Raw genomic sequence first — 21,239 nt, 5'->3', positions numbered from 1 at the left:
AGATTTAGCCATACTCCTCCTACACATATAACACTCCTCATAAGGTCAGACATAATTATAAGTACTCACTTCTTTAAATACATAAACTAAGTCTACATAAAGTTTCACTACCACTAACAATATAAAGACCTCCTACTGTGAAAAATAAGAAAATGCTCCTCTTTCTGACTCCCAGCAATAATTTTAAAGATCTTCAGATCACTGGTATGGCTGGTAATCCACAACCAGTACCTCACTTTTACATCTGAGAAGAACAGTCTACATGTTTTTAAATGTATCTTTTGACCATGTTAATCCACTGGGCTGACAGCAGCTTTTCAGGTGAGACCAGAGGCTGCAACCCCCTATGTGGCACTGCAATGTCAGCAATGAACCTGTTGCACCAACAATGACACTGTTACAAGGAATTATTTTGAGAACACAGCACTGTAGGATGGTATCAGTAGGCTTTAATAGTATACAGATGTAACCACCAATCCTGATTAGTTCCATCCTATTTAACCAGTGTTTACCCAATGAACTAAGTACAAACTGGTATTTGTCTTTATTGTGTCAATTATTCCCTTATATGGAATAATGTTGAATGCCTTAACAAGGAATCTACTCATATGATTAGTTTTAACACAGCTCCACCAAGTCTGGCATCCAGCCACACCTCTACTAACAGCACAGAGAATTCCAATCCATCTGCTGCTTCCTACGAACAATAAGTGGACTGCATTGCTATTTTCTGTACTTCTTGAAGTGTTTTTATACTGTACTTTAACTGTTTTATACTGTACTTGTTGGCTGATTATTTTTACCATTTGCTGATTTGTTGTATCTTGTCTGCTGTACTTTATTATCGGCTGCTTAGCTTAACAGTTTCTACTGATTTCTTGTTCTGTGTCTCTTGTAGCATGGACTAGATTCAGACCTGCTGAATCTAGTTCCATTTCTTTGAACTGAGCACAAACCAAGCGTTCCTTGTTGGGCAGGGCCCCCCTCCTCACCCTTGTGGCAGGAGAGTGCAGTTAAGGCCCAATCTGACTGGAAAATGCTGGTGCAGGGCTCAGTTTTTGAGCTTTTTAGTGGTTAATTGGTGTTAAAGAGTTTGCTCTTAGTTGATAGATAAGCCCCGCGTTTGCACTGGTCTGCATTTGTTTGCGCTAAGCGCACCATTGTGCACTGCTGCACAGTTGTAGTTGCCGTTGGCGGTCATAGACGCAAACTTCTTAACTGTTAATTTTTCCTTTGTTCAGTGCTTGTTCTCTATCAGAGGTTTTGCACAATTGTGCTTCACAGTCAAGTGGAACACTCATTGTAACTTTTGAGGTACCAACACAAGTCTCACCCACTAGACCTTCGTTGTTTGGACCTCGTCTCCTGTCCATCTGCCTTACCTGTTCCTCCTGTCCTCTCCCCATTTCTGATCACATTAACTTACCTAGCATTATGGATAGACAATCTCCCACAGTTTCTCCAGCCAGCCTGGTTGACATGGGCAGCCAGAGGCAATGTAGCAATTGCCTCATGTACACTGACAACCCACTTCTTCTAGTCCACACAAATTCAATATGTGGCAGATGCATCTACAATGGATATAAAAAGTTTACACACCCCTGTTAAAATGCCAGGTTTTTGTGATATATAAAAAAATGAGACCACAATAAATCATTTCAGAACTTTTCCTACCTTTAATGTGACCTATAACCTGTACAATTCAATTGAAAAATAAATCTGTTAGGGGAACAATATAAAAAATAAAAAACGTACAATACGCTGGTTGCATAAGTGTGCACACCCTTAAACTATTGTTGTGTGTGCACACCCTTAAACTAATACTTTGTTGAAGCACCTTTTGATTTAATTACAGCATTCAGTCTTCTTATGGGCGGCCATGGTGGTGCAGCGGTTAGCATTGCCGCCTCACAGCAAGAGGTTCTTCGGTTCGATTCTCGGCTGGGGTCTCTTCTGTGTGGAGTCTGCATGTCCTCCCTGTGGTCACGTGGGTTTTCTCCGGGTGCTCCAGTTTCCTCCCACATCCCAAAGACATGCTGTAGGTGGAGTGGACACTCTATATTGGCCCTAGGTGTGCGTGTGTGTGCCTTCTGTGGAAGGTTGGGTGCTAGGCTGGCAACTCGACACCGTAAAACTCCACTGCCAATCATGAGCGGATGGTGATCCACTGTGGCGACACCTAACTGGGAAAAAGCCAGAAGAAGAAGAAGACAGCCTTCAGTCTTCTTGGGTAGGAGTCTATTAGCATGGCACATCCTGACTTATCAATATTTGCCTACTCTTGCTTGCAAAAGCGCTCCAAATCTGTCAGATTGCAAGGGCATCTCTTATGCACAGCCCTCTTCAGGTCACCCCATAGATTTTCTATTGGATTTAGGTCTGGGCTCTGGCTGGCCATTCCAAAACTTTAATTTTCTTCTGGTGAAGCCATTCTTTTGTTGATTTAGATGTATGCTTGGGGTCATTGTTGTGTTGAAAGGTGAAATTCCTCTTCATCTTCAGCTTTCTAGCTGATGCCTGAAGGTTTTGGGCGAAAAGTGACTGGTATTTGGAACTGTTCATAATTCCCTCCACCTTGACTAAAGCCTCAGTTCCAGCTAAAGAAAAGCAACCCCAAAGCATGATACTTCCACCACCATGCTTCACCGTGGGGATGGTGTTCATTTGGTGATGTGAAGTGTTGTTTTTGCGCCAAATGTACCTTTTGGAATTGTGGTCAAAACGTTCAACCTTGGTCTCATCAGACCATAACACATTTTCCCACATGCTTTTGGGAGACTTGATGTATTGTTTTGCAAATTTTAGCCAGGCCTGGATGTTTTTCTGTCTAAGAAAAGGCTTCCGTCTTGCAACCCTACCTCAAAGTCCAGACATATGGAGAATATGGGAGATTGTTGTCACAAGTAGTACACAACCAGTACTTGCCAGAAATTCCTGCAGCTCCTTCAATGTTGCTTTAGGTCTCTTGGCAGCCTCCCTGACCAGTTTTTGTCTTGTCTTTTCATCAATTTTGGAGGGACGTCCAGTTCTTTGCAACATGAATGTTGTCCCATATTTTCTCCACTTTTTGATGACCGTCTTCATTGTGTTCCATGGTATATCTAATGCTGTGGAAATTTTTTTGTACTCTTCTCCTGACTGATACCTTTCAACAATGAGATCCCTTTGATGCTTTGTAAGTTTGCTGCGAACCATGACTTTTGCTGTAGCAGGCAACTGAGTAAATGCCAGAAAAATCCTACTAGAACAGCTGAACTTTATTTGGGGTTAATCAGAGTCTCTTTAACTGATGGCAGGTGTGTACCCAAGAAGACTGAATGCTGTAATTAAATCAAAATGTGCTTCAACAAAGTTTTAGTTTAAGGGTGTGCACAAACAACAAAGCATTAGTTTAAGGCTGTGCACACTTATGCAACCAGCGTATTGTACATTTTTTATTTTTAATATTTCTTCCCCTAACAGATTTGTTTGTTTTTCAATTCAATTGTACAGTATATAGGTCACATTAAAGGTGAGAAAAGTTTTGAAATGATGTATTGTGGTCTCATTTTTTTTATATCACAAAATCCTGGCATTTTAACAGGCGTGTGTAAACTTGTTATGTCCACTGTATATGAAAAACTTAGAATCCAGGCTCTTTCATTCACCAATCAGTACATTTGACACTAAGCAGGCTGTCAGCATACAAACCTCATCTCCTACACCAACCAAACCAATAACACATAAACCTAAATATGTGGAGGTCATTACCAGATGCTTACCAAACATCAGAGAACTCCCAACACAAGCATGTCTCACATAATACACCCACTGAAAAACATAGTACATACAACATCTCACGTCAGTGTCTCACCAGACAAGCCCCTCAGGCAAAACACAAAACCAAACATCTAGGTGACTCCATTGTGAGACACACAGATGTCTCTCTCAAGGTCATGGTCAGCTGTCTGTCAGGTGCCAGGATCTGCCAGACACACACTCAAGTCTCTCACCAAAAGGTACTTTTATGACTTTGTCATAGTCCACGTTGATGTGAATGACTTGAGACATACCTCACTGGACTGTATGAAGAGAGACATGACTGAGCTCTCAGGCAGGTATGTCCCTAGACTTAAGCAGCATTTTACCTTCACCTAGGATGATGCTACAATACAAACAAAAAATGATTGACCTCAACAACTGGCTTAGTTTCTGGTGTCATTCTAAGGGGATCCAGTATCTCTCATCCTGAGCTGATATGGTCAACTGACCTCGATGCTCTGCCAGAGATGGTCTTCATGTCATCCCTGGGATTTTGGTTACTGGCTAAGGTTCTTGCCGCCTCCATATTGCCTTTTTTAGGCAATGCCATAAGAACAAAATTCCCAATGTAAAATTACATTCAAAAAACAACCTAAAAGTTATGCTGCTAAATGCTAGGAGTCTAAACCTCAAACTGCACTCACTACAAGCAGTCCTCACCTTGGAAAATGCTGACATTTGTGCAGTCACAGTGACCTGGTTTAAGGCTGCGGAAAGCACCTCAGCCATACTGGGTTACTTTCCTTCAACACGTTCAGGCCACAAACTGAAGGCGGGAGAACTATAGGAGGTGGTGTATCAATATTCATTAAGATAAATACACCTGTAGACTGGTTAAACAGCACAAATCCCTTGAATTACTGCAGGTGCAACTGACTGTTGGTAAGACTCCGCTTCAAGTCATTGTCAGCTATAGGACTTCCTCCATGAATCAGGACAACCACTCAGCCTATCTGGATCTACTTGAGTCAGTCAAGATACAACTGAACACCCTGGTTTTGGGAGACTTTAATTACCTGTCTGTTGACTGGGTAAATTACACGTGTTCTAGCTCACTTGCCTAAAGGTTCCTGGACTTCATTAACTACAATGCCCTTGATCAGCTGGTTGATGCCCCCACAAGGAGCTCAAACATCCTGGATCTGGTGCTTACCAACATGGGGGACTGTTGCAACACCCCCAATGTGTGGCCCTCCCTGGTGAGATCTGACCACAAATCAGTCTCATTAGAAGTAACTGTAATTCCTGCCCCCCCCCCCCCCCCCGCAGCAGCAACTAGACTAAAAACATCTCCAAGGCCAATTACAAACTCTTAAGAGACAGCCTAAATAGCTTCATTGCCCTTCACCCACTGACGGAACGGTCACCTATGCTGGGTTATACACCAGTGCATTATATGAACATCTTTACAATTGTATTGATTCTGCAGCATCTGTTAGGACCAAAACTAGATCCTCAAGATAAAACAAACCTGCCTGGTGGACATCTGCCATTAACAGGCTATAAAATAAGAGAAAGAAATTGCTGTCTAAGAGTAAGAAGGAACAGTCTCAAAACTGGAAACACTCTGTCTTCAACTTAAACAAACAAATAAGATTTCTTGTGAAGTCCTCCAAAGCTAACTACAAATCCAAGCTAACTTCTCTGACTAAGGACAACCATAAGGCGTTCTTTAGTTACATCCGTAACCTCAAAGGAAAGGCCCAGATTTGTGGGGAACTTGTAGTTAATGGTACTGCATATACAGAACCTGTGGGTAAAGCAAACGTGTTGGCTGACAGGTTCAGTGAAAACTTCACTCCCCTGTCCCTACCACACATACCCAAAGCATCCTACTACCTGTCCCCCAGCTAGTATCTCTAAGCAGCAGATCCTAAACGCCCTCTCCAAGGCCATAAACACAGCCTCTGTGGGACCAGATAACATCCCAGACTGTGTTCTACATGGGTTAAAACAAGAATTAGCAACACCACTGGGTACTATTTTCAACCACAGCCTAAACCCTGGCTTTGTCCCAGCAGAATGGCAAACCACTAGAGTCATCCCATTGCATAAAGGGGGTGTATCCACTGACCCCAGGAACTATAGCTCCATTATCCTGACCAGCTTCATCTGCAAGGCCATTGAATGAATTATCATGGATCTTATTAACAAAGATATGGGAAATCTCCAAACGCTTGACCCCACCCAGCTTGTTAAACCTCGTAGATTTCTTTGAGACAGTCACCAAAGCTCTTGACAAGGGTAAATCTGTCCATATGGCCTACCTCAACTTAGCCAAGGCCTTTGACACAATCCCACACTGAGGCATCATTGATAAACTCACCCAGCTGGGTGTCAACCCACATACTGTCAGGTGGGTTGCAAAGTGGCTCACTGATAGAACTCATACAGCCAAATTAGGGGACTTCACCTCCTCTAGTAGACCAGTAACCAGTGGTGTTTCACAGGGATTGGTTTTGGGACCCCTACTGTTCAAATCTACTTCTCTGAAGTACTGGCAAAAACTAAAGGTCTGTGGATGTCAACTACAGGACAAAGGCACCCAATCATACACAACTAGAGCAATCTGAAGGAAGACGAATGCACCTACCTGCATGCTTTTGGGATGTGGGAAAGGAACTCATGCAATGAAGAAAAGCTCATAAAACCCATGCAGCATGCAGGTACAGGGAGAGCGTGCATACTGCTCAAATACATATATTGCACCTCAGCTGAGAACTTAAGAACTAAGCACAATAAAACAACAATGCTAACCAGTGTGCCACTCTGATACATATATGTATATGGGTGCTGACTGCATGGTCATTTGGTCAACAGGTGGAAGTGCAGTGTTTTTCAGTCAAATGTCCAATGTATCATACAGACTTTTTTTTGGGTGTGTGTTTGTTGAACAGGTAAGCGGGACATGTAGTAGGTGTTTGTGTGGGTGGCGGTTAGGGTTAGACTAAGGGTCAGGTAAGGGGATAAATTAAGTGTGTGTGATAGTGAGTATTTAGTGTTAGGGTTTGGGTTAAGTTAGGTGATAGATTTAGAGAGTGTTTGTGTATGCACATGAAAAGTGTCTGAGCTGTCTTTTGTAGTGGTAGTGTCATGGGAGTTTTTTTTTTTAATTTAGATGCAGGTTAGGGTTAGGGTTAGCATGCATTACTAAGCTGGGCAGCGGGCAGATGTCAAATATATATCTACATCTAACTATAGCTATCTATCTATCTATATATATAGAGAGAGAAAGAGACATAAATACACACAGACACATTTTTAGCCACATAAACATACTGTAAGGCTCTGGTTACATTTAAAGATTTTTTTTTTCCTGTGGCAGTTAAATTATTTACAAGAACCACTAAGACTGGCTTGATCAAAGAGTGGGAATTCATGTTTCATTAATCCACTCCAGCATCTGATACCTTTATAAACTTCAGTTAATGTTTGTCTGTAGTAACTCCATCGCTGTACATCTTCAAGAGGAGATGGGTCCTTCTGGCCAAAACCATTTTCTGTGATGTAAATGGCTGGAGCGTTGTACTTGTCCTGAAAAGCAAACAAGAAGCATAACCATAATAAATGTAGGTACATGCATGGCAGTGTGAAAACACTTCATGATAACATACAGATAGCCAACCTTATAAAACAGGAAAATAATTATTAACATTTTCATCATCTCTTTAACAACTACGATCAAATTTATAATATCTCAATGGTTTTCTGTCTTGGTAAAATTGCAACATCATTTGACTTATATAAATGGTATGGACCAGAAAAGAAAAAAAAAAACACAAACAGCAAAAGAAACCCTCTTAAATGTTGTTGTGATAGAAATACCATGAAGTTATAGGTTTCACAGTCTATTAATATTAACTTCTTACATTAATAGGACCACTTGTATACCAATATAATACTGAATGGGAAGTCTGCTGCAGGACGGCATCAGTTTTCCGCCAGAAATTTGTTAGCAATTAGATGTCCCTTTAAGCTTGAAGTGATGCCAGCATAAGCTCTGACCATTGCAGGCACCAGTGTCAATAAAAGGCAATACCTTGTGCATACTTGCACTCATTTTATAGCCCCAAGAGTGTTTAGAACAATAATAAAAATAAAAAAGTACTCTAACAAATGCTCAGATGTTTTCAATAGCTACATCGCCACAACAGTCAGGAAATCCTTCTATGTGGCACACCTCATCACTAAGGGCTTTTCATCCAGAAAAAAGGAGGTCATTGTCCCATAGTACTCATCCCTCATTAGACCCATTATAGAATACAACACCCCATTTGGTATGTACCTCTCAAGAAACCCGCAAAAACTGGAAAGGCCGCAGAAATACCTCACTAAAAGAACCACAGGCCTAAAGCAGATGCCCTATGCTGACCGCCTTAAAAAACTCCAGCTATACTCTGTCGCATATCTTCTACTCAGAGGCGATCTCCGCTTAACATACAAGGCCATGTAAAACACAGAGCTGTTGGACATGCTACACTTAAAGAAATCCCAATCCCTCAGAGCCACATGCTCCAGGGATCTAAACCTTGTCATCACAATGCACAAAACATGCTGGAGGGATAGGTTCCTGACCCATAGACTCCTCAGACTCTGGAATAGACTGCCCATACATGTCAAGCAGAGCGCCTCTTTCGCCCTCTTCAAAAGGAACCTTGACGATTGGATGGAAGAAAGGAGATTCACCCCGGGGATCACGTCAGTCGCCCTGCTAGACAGGGGTCCAGGAAGTAAATAGTGTGGGAAGAAATAGGCAGGGAATTGTTATGGCTAGGCTTGTATAGGCCCTAGGGCCGATAGCCTAGTACCAACCTATGAACCTATGAACAAGACTAAAAGCTTTTAAAAGTGATAGCAGTGTGGTAAAACTAATAATGCTTACAATAACAGTCACACATATTCCTAATATCTTTGGAAAATACAAATGATCAGCTATGTACAATGTCACCTCAAACCACATTATGAACAAAAACAAATGGGGTGGTGAACAGAAGTCAGTTAGGCAGAACCTCAGACAACTGTACTAACTTCATCACAACAATCACTGATGCAGGATGGCAGCAATGAACTGCAGAATCTCAGGATGTGCAACTTTATTACACCCACAACGGGGTAGAGTGTAAAGCAATAGGGCATGCAGGAATGCAGCAGTGAACTCTGCTCTGACCCTGGAATTAATACCTAATCTGGAATAATTTGTGAAAGTGTGTACAGAGTCCAGGTCACTGGTTCACATATGCTGTTAGCAGAAATATTCATGGAAAATGCTGTTAATCTAGAAGAGTGTTTTACTTAGACGCTTGTTTGTTAATTCTGTAAACAAACTTTTTTACCCCTGGGCCCTTTATGTCCATGACCTGGGACACAAAGGTATATGCAATAATGATTAGTGTGGCTAACCCAAGAACAAATTATGGTAAGAGGAAGGAAAATTTATAAAAGTGAAAGGAAAAATTACTACTGAAAACCTGGAGAATTCCAGTATAGACATGGGAAGAATATGCATCCTCCACAGAAACAACGAATGGAGATAAAGAGTGAATCCTTGACCTTATAGCTATGAGGCAGTGAACCCACAAATGAGCTACTGTGCTGTCACACTGCCCTTAACAGAGACTTAGAATGTCTATCGTAACAGAAAGAAAAGCACTCAGCTAGCTATTCTCAAAGTGCATTCTTTGTAATATACCTATTTGCTGTCTCTACATAAAGGAATCGAAGAACTGGTCAAATTGTTGGAAGGCTTTGACTTTCTTCTGCTTGCTTAAGTATGATATAGTGCACTGTTTTCTCTCTCTTCTTTAATAAATAAATAAACGAACACAGTGGCTGACAGAGACAGAAAAATTATTTAGCATAAAAGATTATTTGTCTAAAGAACAGCTATCTCTATGGAATACAATACGCAGCTCTTTTCACATACGAACTTGGGACAATGACATTTCTTTAGGTAAAGTGACATCCACCATAGAGTGTTTTTGAAATAAATATTGCAATGTTATTGTATAACTGTTTAAAGAGGTTAAAAGGGAGGAAGAACTTAAGTTACCAGATAAAGGATGAAAGATGTACTGAAGGGCTGTAATGCAGGACGCCCTTCAAAAACACTTTCACCACAGTGTAAAATGGAATAACAGTGTAAAAAAACAGCACAGGCAAGCAAGCTGATACTGCAAAGATGCTGAAGTGCAAGCCCAGAAACTACTGTACTACTACAAGTACTGAACACACTATTATCAGCTAAGAACTAGGAAAAAATATTTATTTATTTACTTATTGATTGACATTTGATTACCTGGAAGGTCTGACTGGGTAGAAGCCCATTTTCAGCAGCGGCCTGGGGAGAAATGCTCCACAATATAACAAAACATTTTAAGAACAATAATTTTACAATCTGCAAAAATAATACACAAATATCTGCAGATTAAACAATTATAACAAATTAGACATAATATGAACACATTGGTAAAGAATAGATACAATTTATATGACAATGACTTAATATTTAAAGAAATTTTAGCCAGTTTATAGAGGAATTAAAATTAACTTAGTATAATGTAAACAGGAACTGCAATATAAAGTGAAAGAAAAAACAGGGTTATGGCATATTTAGAAAGAGAGTCAGGGAAGAGAAACTGAAGTACGGAAGTAAGTAAAGCAGGGAGAGTAATGAGATGTAAGATATGAATAGGTACTGGCTCACATTTAGGGATATCGTTTATCCTGATGTTGAGCAAGAACAGAGACAGATTTTGACTAGGAAGTCTTTCAGAATGGTGGAGGGAGGGTACTGACCTGATGGATACAGGTAAGGAGTTCCAAACCTTTGCAGCATGATACGGGCATAAACAATACCTAACAGATGTGATAGGTTTGTGGACAGACAGGAGTTTTTGATCTTTGGATCGTAATGATCGACTAGGAACAAAATTGTATAGAATGGTATTTAGTGCTGGACAAGCAGACTGATGTTGAATAATTCGTAGGTTGTGAGAAGCTGTGTATGTGTTAGTTGATGGGGTAGTTATAACCAATTTAGTCTTTTTAGTGATTTGCAGTGGTGGGTTCTGAAAGAGGTATTTTTTGCAAATTTAGCAACTTTATTACAGCACCACTCAAGTTTTGATTTTTTGAGAGTCCTGGACGTTAGTAAGGATGGGAGAACCATAAAGAAGTTTTGGGTGGAAATAAGTATCGGCAAGCATAGTTGTAGTTGCATCGATGAAAAAGGTTTTGGTTCTGTAAAGCCTCCCTATTTGATGAGTTTTTCTTGTGCAATTTTTTATTTGCAGGTCAAACTTAAAATCATCATCCACTATCATCCCTAATAATTTGCTATGAGAAGCGACTTCAATGGTTGTATTATCAAGACAGGACTTTACATTTTGTTTTTTCACTTGAGAGGGATTTTTGGGAAAAAGTATCACTTTGTTTTTCTTCGGGTTGAGCTTGAATTGTAAGTTGCAAAGCCATTTTCAGTGGCTGTTACAGCTTCCTGAGTAATATTTTGAAGGTGTGTTATGTTGTCAGATGTGCAAATGAGTGTGGCATCATTCAAATATAACTTCCTAATGGTAGGGTCCTTTTTCTTTATTACAAGTCAAATGACATTATAAGAAAAACAAATGACTGCAAAAATAACTGAGTATCTTTCATGCTGTATGAGAAATCAATGACAAGGAGGAAGGAATCCACCCTGTTTTTGGAGAGCAGCCATGTGCAGAGGTAACAGAAGGATTTGGTGAGCTGATGTTAATGTCAGCAGTGTTAAAGGTGGCTGCCCTGCTCACAGAGAAGCCACAAGAATTTAATTTGTTCCTTCTGTTTACATAAATGTGTGTGTGTTTGTATATATACATATATGTACACACACACACACACACACACACACACACACACACACACACACACACACACACACACACACACACACACACACACACACACACACACACACACACACACATTTTTGTCCCCACCACCTAAAATACTGACACTCAGTCCCTTTCTCAGCTGACTGTCTCATAGCCAAAGAAAGGCACATAATACAGTCTATAGATAGGTAAGTGATCAGAGTCCTAAGAATCTACTTCTGGTACAACTGTCTCTATTATACAACCTGCACATCAAGTTGTCTGAAGTGCTGGGCCAACTAGATTTCCCAAAACTGGATATACAAAGCACTGATCTCCACAATGAGCCTTGTAGCAGTCTTCCCTTCAGGAGGAATAGCACACGTATTCAGTTAAAACAAAAACCTCTTATTTATTTACTTTCTAATGGATGAGCATCCTTGGAATCTGGCTGACAATAATCAAAAGATAAAATCAATTTACAGGAGTGTGGAAGCTTATAACACAGCAATGACAGTACTGTTGAGTGATCAACTTAACAAAACAATATTCATTTTAGGGAAGCTGAAATTGTATTTCATATGGAATACTATTAGTGTGGGGGTCTAAGCATTCCCTGCAGGGTGACATTTGTGAAACATGCTTGCTCTTAAACTGGAAAATTGGCTTCTAATGCTGAGAAAAAGTTTAGAGCAAAGGTCCAAATAGTTGCGTCACAAATTCTCAGAGATGACACATTTTTTTAAATGCTGCACTCATGGCTGATGCTATGGCAAAGTATTCCTTAAAGGGCACCTCTAATGTTTGCTGAAATACTCATTACAGAAAACTATACAGCTGGCCAACCACCTGGAAAGGGAATTCATAAAGACTAATGCACTGATTTCTTTTAAAATAAAATTAAAAGTTGGTCCATCTGACCGGTAACCTTGGTTCTGGCAATGTACTACCTGAGGTACCATTGAAAGTCCAGAAGGTATAGCATCCTTTTATCCTTACTTTGAAGGTCAGGAAAGAAGATGGGCATCTAGACTGCTTCAATCAATGCCAGCTAAGAACCTACCTTGGGAATGGGGGGATAGACTGGTCCTAAGACTGACCCTGTCCTTATGAAACACTATATAAGGCATCTTGCATATGGCAGCCTGCAGCTCTGAGACTTTTCGCTGAAGTACTTACCAAGAAAATAAGCTTTTCAGAACAGAAATTTTAAAGGTGCAGAAACACTGATCACATTGGTGAATAGTGCAAGTCTTTGGTATTTAACATTTAAGCTCAAAGGAGGGGGCACTGGCCTCCTAGGCCATTATACAGGAAGTGTAACCCTTCCAATACTGCTTCAACAAGCTGTTGCCCAAAAAAGAAACTTCGACAGAAATGCATGCCACATGCCGCAACAATAAAACATTTACCTTAACTGATGTGCAAGAATGGCCCTGTAAGAAGAGCTAAGTACTTCATAAGTACTTCATAGGTGTAAGCTAGACTAACAACCACAGGCGCCTTTATAAGCCTAGCCATGCATCTTAAAAGTATTCAACATTTTTTAGTGAACTAGAGTTATTTTATGGGGTATATTTAAGCTAGGACATGGGTGGTCAAGTAATTACATGCTGTCTCTGTCCACTAGAGACATACGTGCCAGACCAGGGTTGAATTTGCCATTTTCCATCCATTGATCAAAGTTACACTTGAATAGGCTCAGGGAAAAACTCTGCTTCATATGGATGGGAAGCGTGTTCCAGAGAAGGGGTATTCTCTAAGAGATATACCTACCCCCCCCATATGTCCTATTTTTGTTACAAGCAAGATTTATGTCCATGGATTGGGTAGTTCTGATGCTACTGGTCTTGCAAATATGCAAGAAGTCTATAAGAGCAGGATCCAGGGATGCCTGGTATGCCAGACATAGATTACCCCTCAACAGTCTATAGAAGACAGAGTATAGGGATAGGGCTTTGAGGTAATCTGTGTAGGACGTTTTGTTAACACCCTATATTCTTTTTGAGAGGAACCTCTGTGGATGTTCTATTTTTTACATGTGCCTGGTCAAGTACATAACTGAAAGGGGCACTGTACTCAATTATGGCCTTGAGGAGGACTGAAAACACTGTAATGATGACTTCCTTGGACCTAGACACCATACTCTTGGTTATAAGTTGAGCAAGGTAGAATGATTTCCTTACTGCCTTAGACCCATGTTGGTTGAAAGCCAGGTTACTATCTACATATATCCCCAAATACCCAAATACTGGGTCCAGTCTTAGGGGTATGTTACCAATGAGGTAGTTTCCTAGGGTAGCTGGCTTCCTATGGCTCTGGCAGCAGTTATTTGCTTGTGTTAGATCTTCTTGGAGAATATTAGTATCTTGGTGGGATTGAGGCACAAAATACTGCAGTGAATATATGTCCAAAGAAATGCAATTATAAGAAAGACATTTTCTGTTTTGCTAAATAAAATGTCAATATAATAAGTCATCTTGCTTCCTACAAGATCCTAACATTCTTTGGAAGCCTGTCCTTAAATGGGTACCAGGTGGAGTGGATCTATGCAGCAAATCTTGGAATTCTGAGATTTGCATGTACCAGTGATCCCCTGTTCTGCTCTCTGCATCAAGTGCAATTTCCCTTAAGAGCACACAGAGATCACAGCCAGTCCAGGGCTGGTTTCTCCCTCTTTATCCAGATTCCCAATAAGACTCCCCACTGGCACAGCTATAGAGTTGAGATCTCAGCTGAGAGGCCAAGCCAAGACCTCCAGCACCCTCTCTGGCCAACCAGTGCTTTGTGTGCCTGCCAAATAGCTGACACACACATATACACACTTTGAGGTTTTATTTACACACATTCACATACACATACGCCTGAGAAAGGCTGGCACAGATTTTATAGCTATGCCCCCTTTTGCCCAAACTATAAGGTAGTTATCACTGCCACCAGCCACTCCTTATCAGCTACTTTAAGGCCCTTAACAAAGGGTGTCCAATCTTACTGTGTAATATTACTATCAATACAAATGGTAATTTGACCAATAGCAAGGCTGTTAGGAGTGTGGTCTATATTACATGATCGAACGTTTAGTTAGTTGAATAACTAAATGTCGATCACTAAATGTCGAAGACCCAAAACCGTGAATCGCAGTTTCCACACAGGGAAACAATGCCATTGTCCTAAAAAACAATAAACCCAAATCAAGTGGGAGGCTTTGCCCCCCACAGCCCCCAACTAAATATACCAACTACGAGATTGCTCCACATTGCAGAAAGGGAAAATTTGCGTAATGGCCAAACGACTGGTTTACTTGTATGGAAACTGCCGTTCACGGTTTTGGGTCTTCGACATTTAGTGATCGACATTTAGTTATTCGACTAACTAAACATTCGATCATGTAATATAGACCCTAGGAGTGGCCCACAATGTCACCAAATAAATATGCAAGCACTCTCAGAACTTAAATATCTCTAGACAGATCAGCCACAATGAAAGGTTTAAATATGTTTAATAATAAATAATAAAAGAACAAGACAATACTAAGTATATATTTACAGTGGCATCAGAGTTCCAAATCACAAGAAATATTTAAAACAACATTGCAGGACAGTCTCAAGTAAATAATGAAAACATCTAAACTGAGTGTTGCTATATTCCTTTTTTTTTTCAATAATAAATCTTTATTATTTTCCAATTGTTAATACAATACTACAATATATATACATTATATACATGAATGCTTCCAACAGTCACATAAGATCATTATACATTGAGATACAATTCTGAAAAGAGTATTAAAAGATCTAGTATCAATATACAGGCTTATCAATACTAACTTCCATATTAAGTATGTACTTCCAGGGGATAACTGGATTAGAACATTAAGCCAACACAATATTAAAGATTTGCTCCCATATTTTTGTATTATTTATATTTTTCTTATGATCTTTGATTAGTAATTTATGTGCTAAAATATGTTTTATCGCTACAGTTTTAAAGTTTTCCCATGAAGTCTGAGATGGATTCATCCAATTTGCAGCTATATAAAGCTTAATTAACAAAAAAATATTTATGAGTATGATCATTTGGGATCTGTCCAAGTTATTCGGAGGAATATGAAGAATCATAAACTCCCAAGAAAGTGTGGACTGTTGATAACCCATTTTTTGTAATTGAATTTTTAAAGAGTTCCAAAGTTTAAATATACATTTACAGCTCCAGAACATGTGTAAAAGGTCAGCCGTTTGATCAATACAATATGGACATTTAGGTGAATTTTTAGAGTTGAATTTATGCAGACTGAGACGAGTGTAATAAGCGTTGTTAAATATCATCAGCTGAGTAAATAATAACTTTTGAAGAGATACTGATTTTAAGGTTAGGTTAATTGCTTTCAGTATTTTATTATCATCAATCAGTAATATTTTATCCTTCCAGTATTTTGATAAGAGTATTTGGTTTTTATATTTCACGTCTTTTACCAAATTATATGAAGACGTTATATATTTAGAGTCCTGCATAAGAGTTTGCCATAGATTTGAACAATTGGTTAAATCTTCTTCTTTAATTTTGAAATTATTAAAATAACTTATGGAAAGATCCTTTAATTGTCTCATTATAATTAAATAAGAGTTAGGAAGTCTCATCTCTCTTAACATGTCATGTATTGAGATACCAAGATAAGGATATAGATCAAGTACGGTTAAATCAACTATAAGTGGAAATGTTTTAAGATCTATCAATTGATTACCGATTTTCAAATTCGGATTCTTGTGAAATGGTTGGAAAGTCATCATATATTGTAAGAGATTTAATGATTTAAACAGGTTTTGTATCGATATTATATATAGTCTAATATGCTCCATCAAAGCATACAATTTAAGGGTATCTTTATTTAAAAAGGGTAATGCCTTAGAGTTAATACCCAATCTAACAGCATGTTTATAATTCAGAACCAACCACTTAGGTGACCATTTACTACTGGATATGTCAAAATTAACCACTCTTAGAATTCTATTAGAGTTTATTATTAAATAATATAATTAAAAATTAGGTAAGTCTAAACCATCCTTATTTTTCGGAGTCATCAATTTGTCATAAGATATTCTAGTTTTTCTAGGTTAGTGTTGCTATATTCCTAACTGTATCTAAGAGAAATATACTGTTCCCTAGACTTACTTACTCATAGCAAGGCAAATGTGTGGTGAATGGGTCTTCTGGTCAGGTCCAAGACAGGCTACAGAATGTTTCAGAAGTTAACCTTCTGTACTCCAGTTTCCACTGTTAAAATATATACATCTAAACAGTTACAATAGTGCAGGTACATTTCTGTTCTATTCCAGGTCATGCCATGGTTACATCTTTGAGCTCAGTACTTTATAAAATACCTTTTCAACACACGTCTGTACAAATCTAGTTTTATATATACATGACATATAGCTCTAATATATTTGTAACACAAGCATCTTATATGAAGCATGTTGACATTCACAAATGACACATAAACATTTACAAAATTCTTGACAGCTGTGCTGACAGTCTCTCCCTTTGTCACACTTCCATATAAATCATACTGATATTCACAAATGACATAACTATTTACAAAATTCCAGCTAGCTGGGCTGGCAGTATCCCCTTTTGTCACAGCACCCTTGGTACAAAAGGTAAGAGAAGGAAGGTATACAGAGTATTAACCTGGATGTAATGTCTTCCTTTTCAGATACTGTACTGAAAATACCCTTTTTTATTGGTCCTGGTTTTGTGGTTGTTTTAAAAGACCCTTTTCAACCTGCTTTCTTTCCCTGGGCAGGAAGAGTAGACCCTTCTCCATGTACACGCATGCCACCAGAAAGGCCTTTGCAGTGTTCAAGTTCAGGCTGGACTCTGAGAGGTTGAACAAAAAAAAAACACGGGTTGTTTAGATTGGTCATATTTAGGTTCATAGGTTGGTACTAGGCTATCGGCCCTAAGGCCTATGCAAGCCTAGCCATAACAATTCCCTGGAAATTTTTTCACACAATATTTACTTCTCTGGGCCCCTGTCTAGCAGGGCAACTGACATGATCCCCAGGGTGAATTTCCTATCTCCCATCCAATCATCAAGGTTCCTTTTGAAGAGGGCCAATGAGGTGTTCTGCTTGACATGTATGGGCAGTCTATTCCAGAGTATGGGGAGTCTCTGGGTCAGGAACCTATCCCTCCAGCATGTTTTGTTCATTGTGATGATAAGGTTTAGATCCCTGGGGCGTGTGTCTCTAAGGGATTGGGATTTCTTTAAGTGGAGCATGTCCAACAGCTCAGGGTTTGACATGGCCTTGTATGTTAAGCAGAGATCGCCTCTGAGTAGACGATATGCCACAGAGTATAGCTGGAGTTAATATGTGCATTTCTTTCAATCTACGTAAAGGAAAATATGGACGCCTTTAGGGCTCCGGAAGGGAAACACATTTGGTGAACTTTGGCAGCACAGTGACGAAATCTTAGGTAATATTACAGTGGATATGCCTCTTGTCCACCCTGAATCTAAGAAAATACCAGTGATCCTTGTGGGTCAGAATATAAAAGTAGGTATCCTTAAATACAAGCTGATAAACAGGGTCATCGGAAAAAAAATGGAAGAAATGCTGCAGGGTGAATATTTTTAAGTTCTTGACCTTGAAAACCCTGTTTAATCTGAATAGGTCCAGAACTTGTCTTAGGGGCTATCCTTCATGGGAACCAGAAAAGCCTGGAGTGGAATCCCCTTTCCTTCCCTACAAAGAGAACTGCTTCCATTCTGAAATATGCAATCAGTTGCTGAAGTACCTGCAAGACTAAGCTTCTGTTTTAGGATGACAGATAGTACTCCTGAGTGTTCAAGCCATGTAGCAATTGCCTCATGTACATCCACTTCTTCTAGTCCGCACAAATTCAATATGTGAGAGATGCATCTTTATTAAGAACATAGAATCCAAGCACTCTTGCTCTGACACTAAGCAGGTTGTCAGCATGCACATCTCACCTCCTGCACCAACCAAACCAACAACCCAAACCTACATATGCGGAGGTCCTTACCAGAAGCTTACCTAAATGTCAGAGACCTCCCAAACACAAGCACACTTCACATAATACATCACCTGTAGAACACAGTACATATATCTCACATACCAGTGTCTCACCAGTCAAGCTCCTCAGGCATAACACAAAACCAAACATCTTAGTCACAGGCGACTCAATTGTGAGACACACACATGTCCCTCTCATAAGGCTGGATAAGGAAAAGGTCACGGTCAGCTGTCTGTCATGTGCCAGAATCTGCCACATCAAGTACACACTCACGTCTCTCAACAACAGGTACTCCATAATAGACCATGTTGGTGTGAATGCTTGAGATGTACCTCACTGACAATATGGGCAGACATGATTGAGCTGATTATGTGTCTCAGGCAGGTATATCCCTAACCTTAAGCAGCACTCTACCTTTGCGTAGGATGATGCCACAATACAAACAAAAAATGATTGACTTCAACAATTAGCTTAGTTTCTGGTATCATTCAAAGGGGATCCAGTATCTGTCAGCCTGGGATGACATGGTCGACAGACCTCGATGCTTTACCAGAGATGGTCTTCATCTGTCACCCCTGGGATTTCAGCTACTGGCTAAGGTTATTGCCACCCCATATGCCTTTTTAGGCGATGTTAAAAAAAAGAATTCCCAACGTAAAATTACCTGCTAAAAACAACCTCAAGGTTATGTTGCTAAATGCTTTTAGTCTAAACTAGAAACTGTACTCACTGGAAGCAGTCCTCACCTTGGATGATGCTGACATTTGTGCAGCCACTGAGGCCTGGTTTAAGGCTGCAGACAGCACCCCAGCTATACTGGGTTAGATTTTCTTCCACATGTTCAGGCCACAACTGAAGGTGAGAGAACTAAAGGAGGTGGTGTATCAATATTCATTAAAGATAAATGCACCTTTAGACTGGTTAAACAGCAAGATTCACTTGAATTACTTCCAGTACAATTGACTGTTGGCAAGACCCTTCTTCAAGCTATTGCCAGCTATAGGACCCCCATCCATGAATCAGTACATTGACTCAGCCTACTTGGTTCTACTTGAATCAATCAAGATACAACCAAACAGCCTGATTTTGGGTGACTTTAATTACCCGTCCATTGAATGGGTAAATTATGAGTGTTCTAACTCACTTGCCCAAAGGTTACTTGATTTTGTTAACTCCAATACCCTGAACCAACTGGCTTGTACACCCACAAGGGGCTCAAACATCCTGGATCTGGTGGTCACCAACATAGAGGACTGCTGCACTACCCCCAGTGTGCTGCCCTCCCTGGTGAAATCTGACCACAAATCAGTCTTGTTAGAAGTAACTATAACACCAGACCCCCCCCCCCCACCAGCAGCAAATGGTCTAAAAAACTTCTTCGAGGCCAATTACAACCTCTTACGAGATGGCATAAATAGCTTCATAGCCCCTGCACCCATTGATGGAATGGACACCTATGCTGTGTTATATACCAATGCTTTACACAAGCATCTGTACAACCGTATGGACTCTGCCATACTTAACAGAACCAAAGCAAGAAATGCATGGAAAAACAAACCTGCCTGGTGGACATCTGCCATTAACAGGCTATACAATAAGAGAAAGAAATTGCTGTCTAAGAGTAGGAACGAATGGACTCAAAACTGGAAACACTCCCCCCCTCAACATAAACAAGCAAATAAGACTTCTTGTGAAGTCCTCCAAAGTTAATTACAAATCCATATTAGCTTCCCTAACTAAGGACAAGCACAAGGCTTGTTTAGTTACGTCCATAACCACAAAGGAAAGGCCCAGATTTGAGCTGAACTTGCAGACAATGGCACTACATATACAGAACCTGTGGATATACCAAACCTGCTGGCAGAAAGGTTGAGTGAAAACTTCACTCCCCTGCCCCCACCACACATACCCCAAAGCAGCCCTATCACCTGTCCCTTAACAAGTATCTCTAAGAAGCAGGTCTTAAATGCCTCCTCCAAAGTGAAAAACACAGCCTCTGTGGGACCAGATAACATCTCAGGCTGTGTTCTACATGGGTTAAAACAGTAATTAGCAAAACCACTGGGTTCTCTTTTCAATCACAGCTTAAGCACTTACTTTGTTCTAGTGGAATGGAAAACAGCTACCGTCATCCCTTTGCAAAAATGGGATGCTTCCATTGACCCTCATTAGCCTGACCAGCCTAATCTGCAAGGCCATGGAGCATATCATCATGACCTTATCAACAAAAATACAGGAAATCCCCAAATGCTTAACCCTGCCCAGTTTGGCTTTGTCAGGGGGAGATCATGCCTGTTAAACTTGGTGGACTTCTTTGAGACAGTCACCAAAGTCCTAGATGAGGGTAAATCTGTGCATACGGCCTACCTAGACTTAGCCAAGGCATTTGACACAATCTCCCACTCAGGCATCATTGATAAACTCACCCAGCAGGGTATTAACCAATATATTGTCAGGTGAGTTGCAAAGTGGCTCACCAATAGAACTCATACAATCAAAATAGGGGACTACACCTCCTCCAGCAGACCTGTAACCAGTGTTGCTCAACAG

General features: G+C 40.1%; 1 protein-coding gene across 1 annotated transcript in view; it reads right to left on the bottom strand.

Annotated features, from left to right (window-relative positions):
- The window catches only part of LOC122793992 (cytosolic beta-glucosidase-like), a 337,884-nt gene that overhangs the window by 115,088 nt on the left and 201,557 nt on the right, over positions 1-21,239 (bottom strand). The window contains exon 4 of the mRNA XM_044062082.1: positions 7,212-7,335. Coding sequence (XP_043918017.1) covers positions 7,212-7,335 — 124 coding nt within the window. The remainder of the gene's footprint in view (positions 1-7,211; positions 7,336-21,239) is intronic.

The sequence above is a fragment of the Protopterus annectens genome, chromosome 2.part1 (assembly GCF_019279795.1).
Source record: "Protopterus annectens isolate FY-2018-M chromosome 2.part1, PAN1.0, whole genome shotgun sequence".
Taxonomy (NCBI): domain Eukaryota; kingdom Metazoa; phylum Chordata; order Ceratodontiformes; family Protopteridae; genus Protopterus; species Protopterus annectens.
The sequence above is the reverse complement of the archived record's forward strand: the minus strand, read 5'-3'. Positions and strand labels throughout refer to the sequence as shown.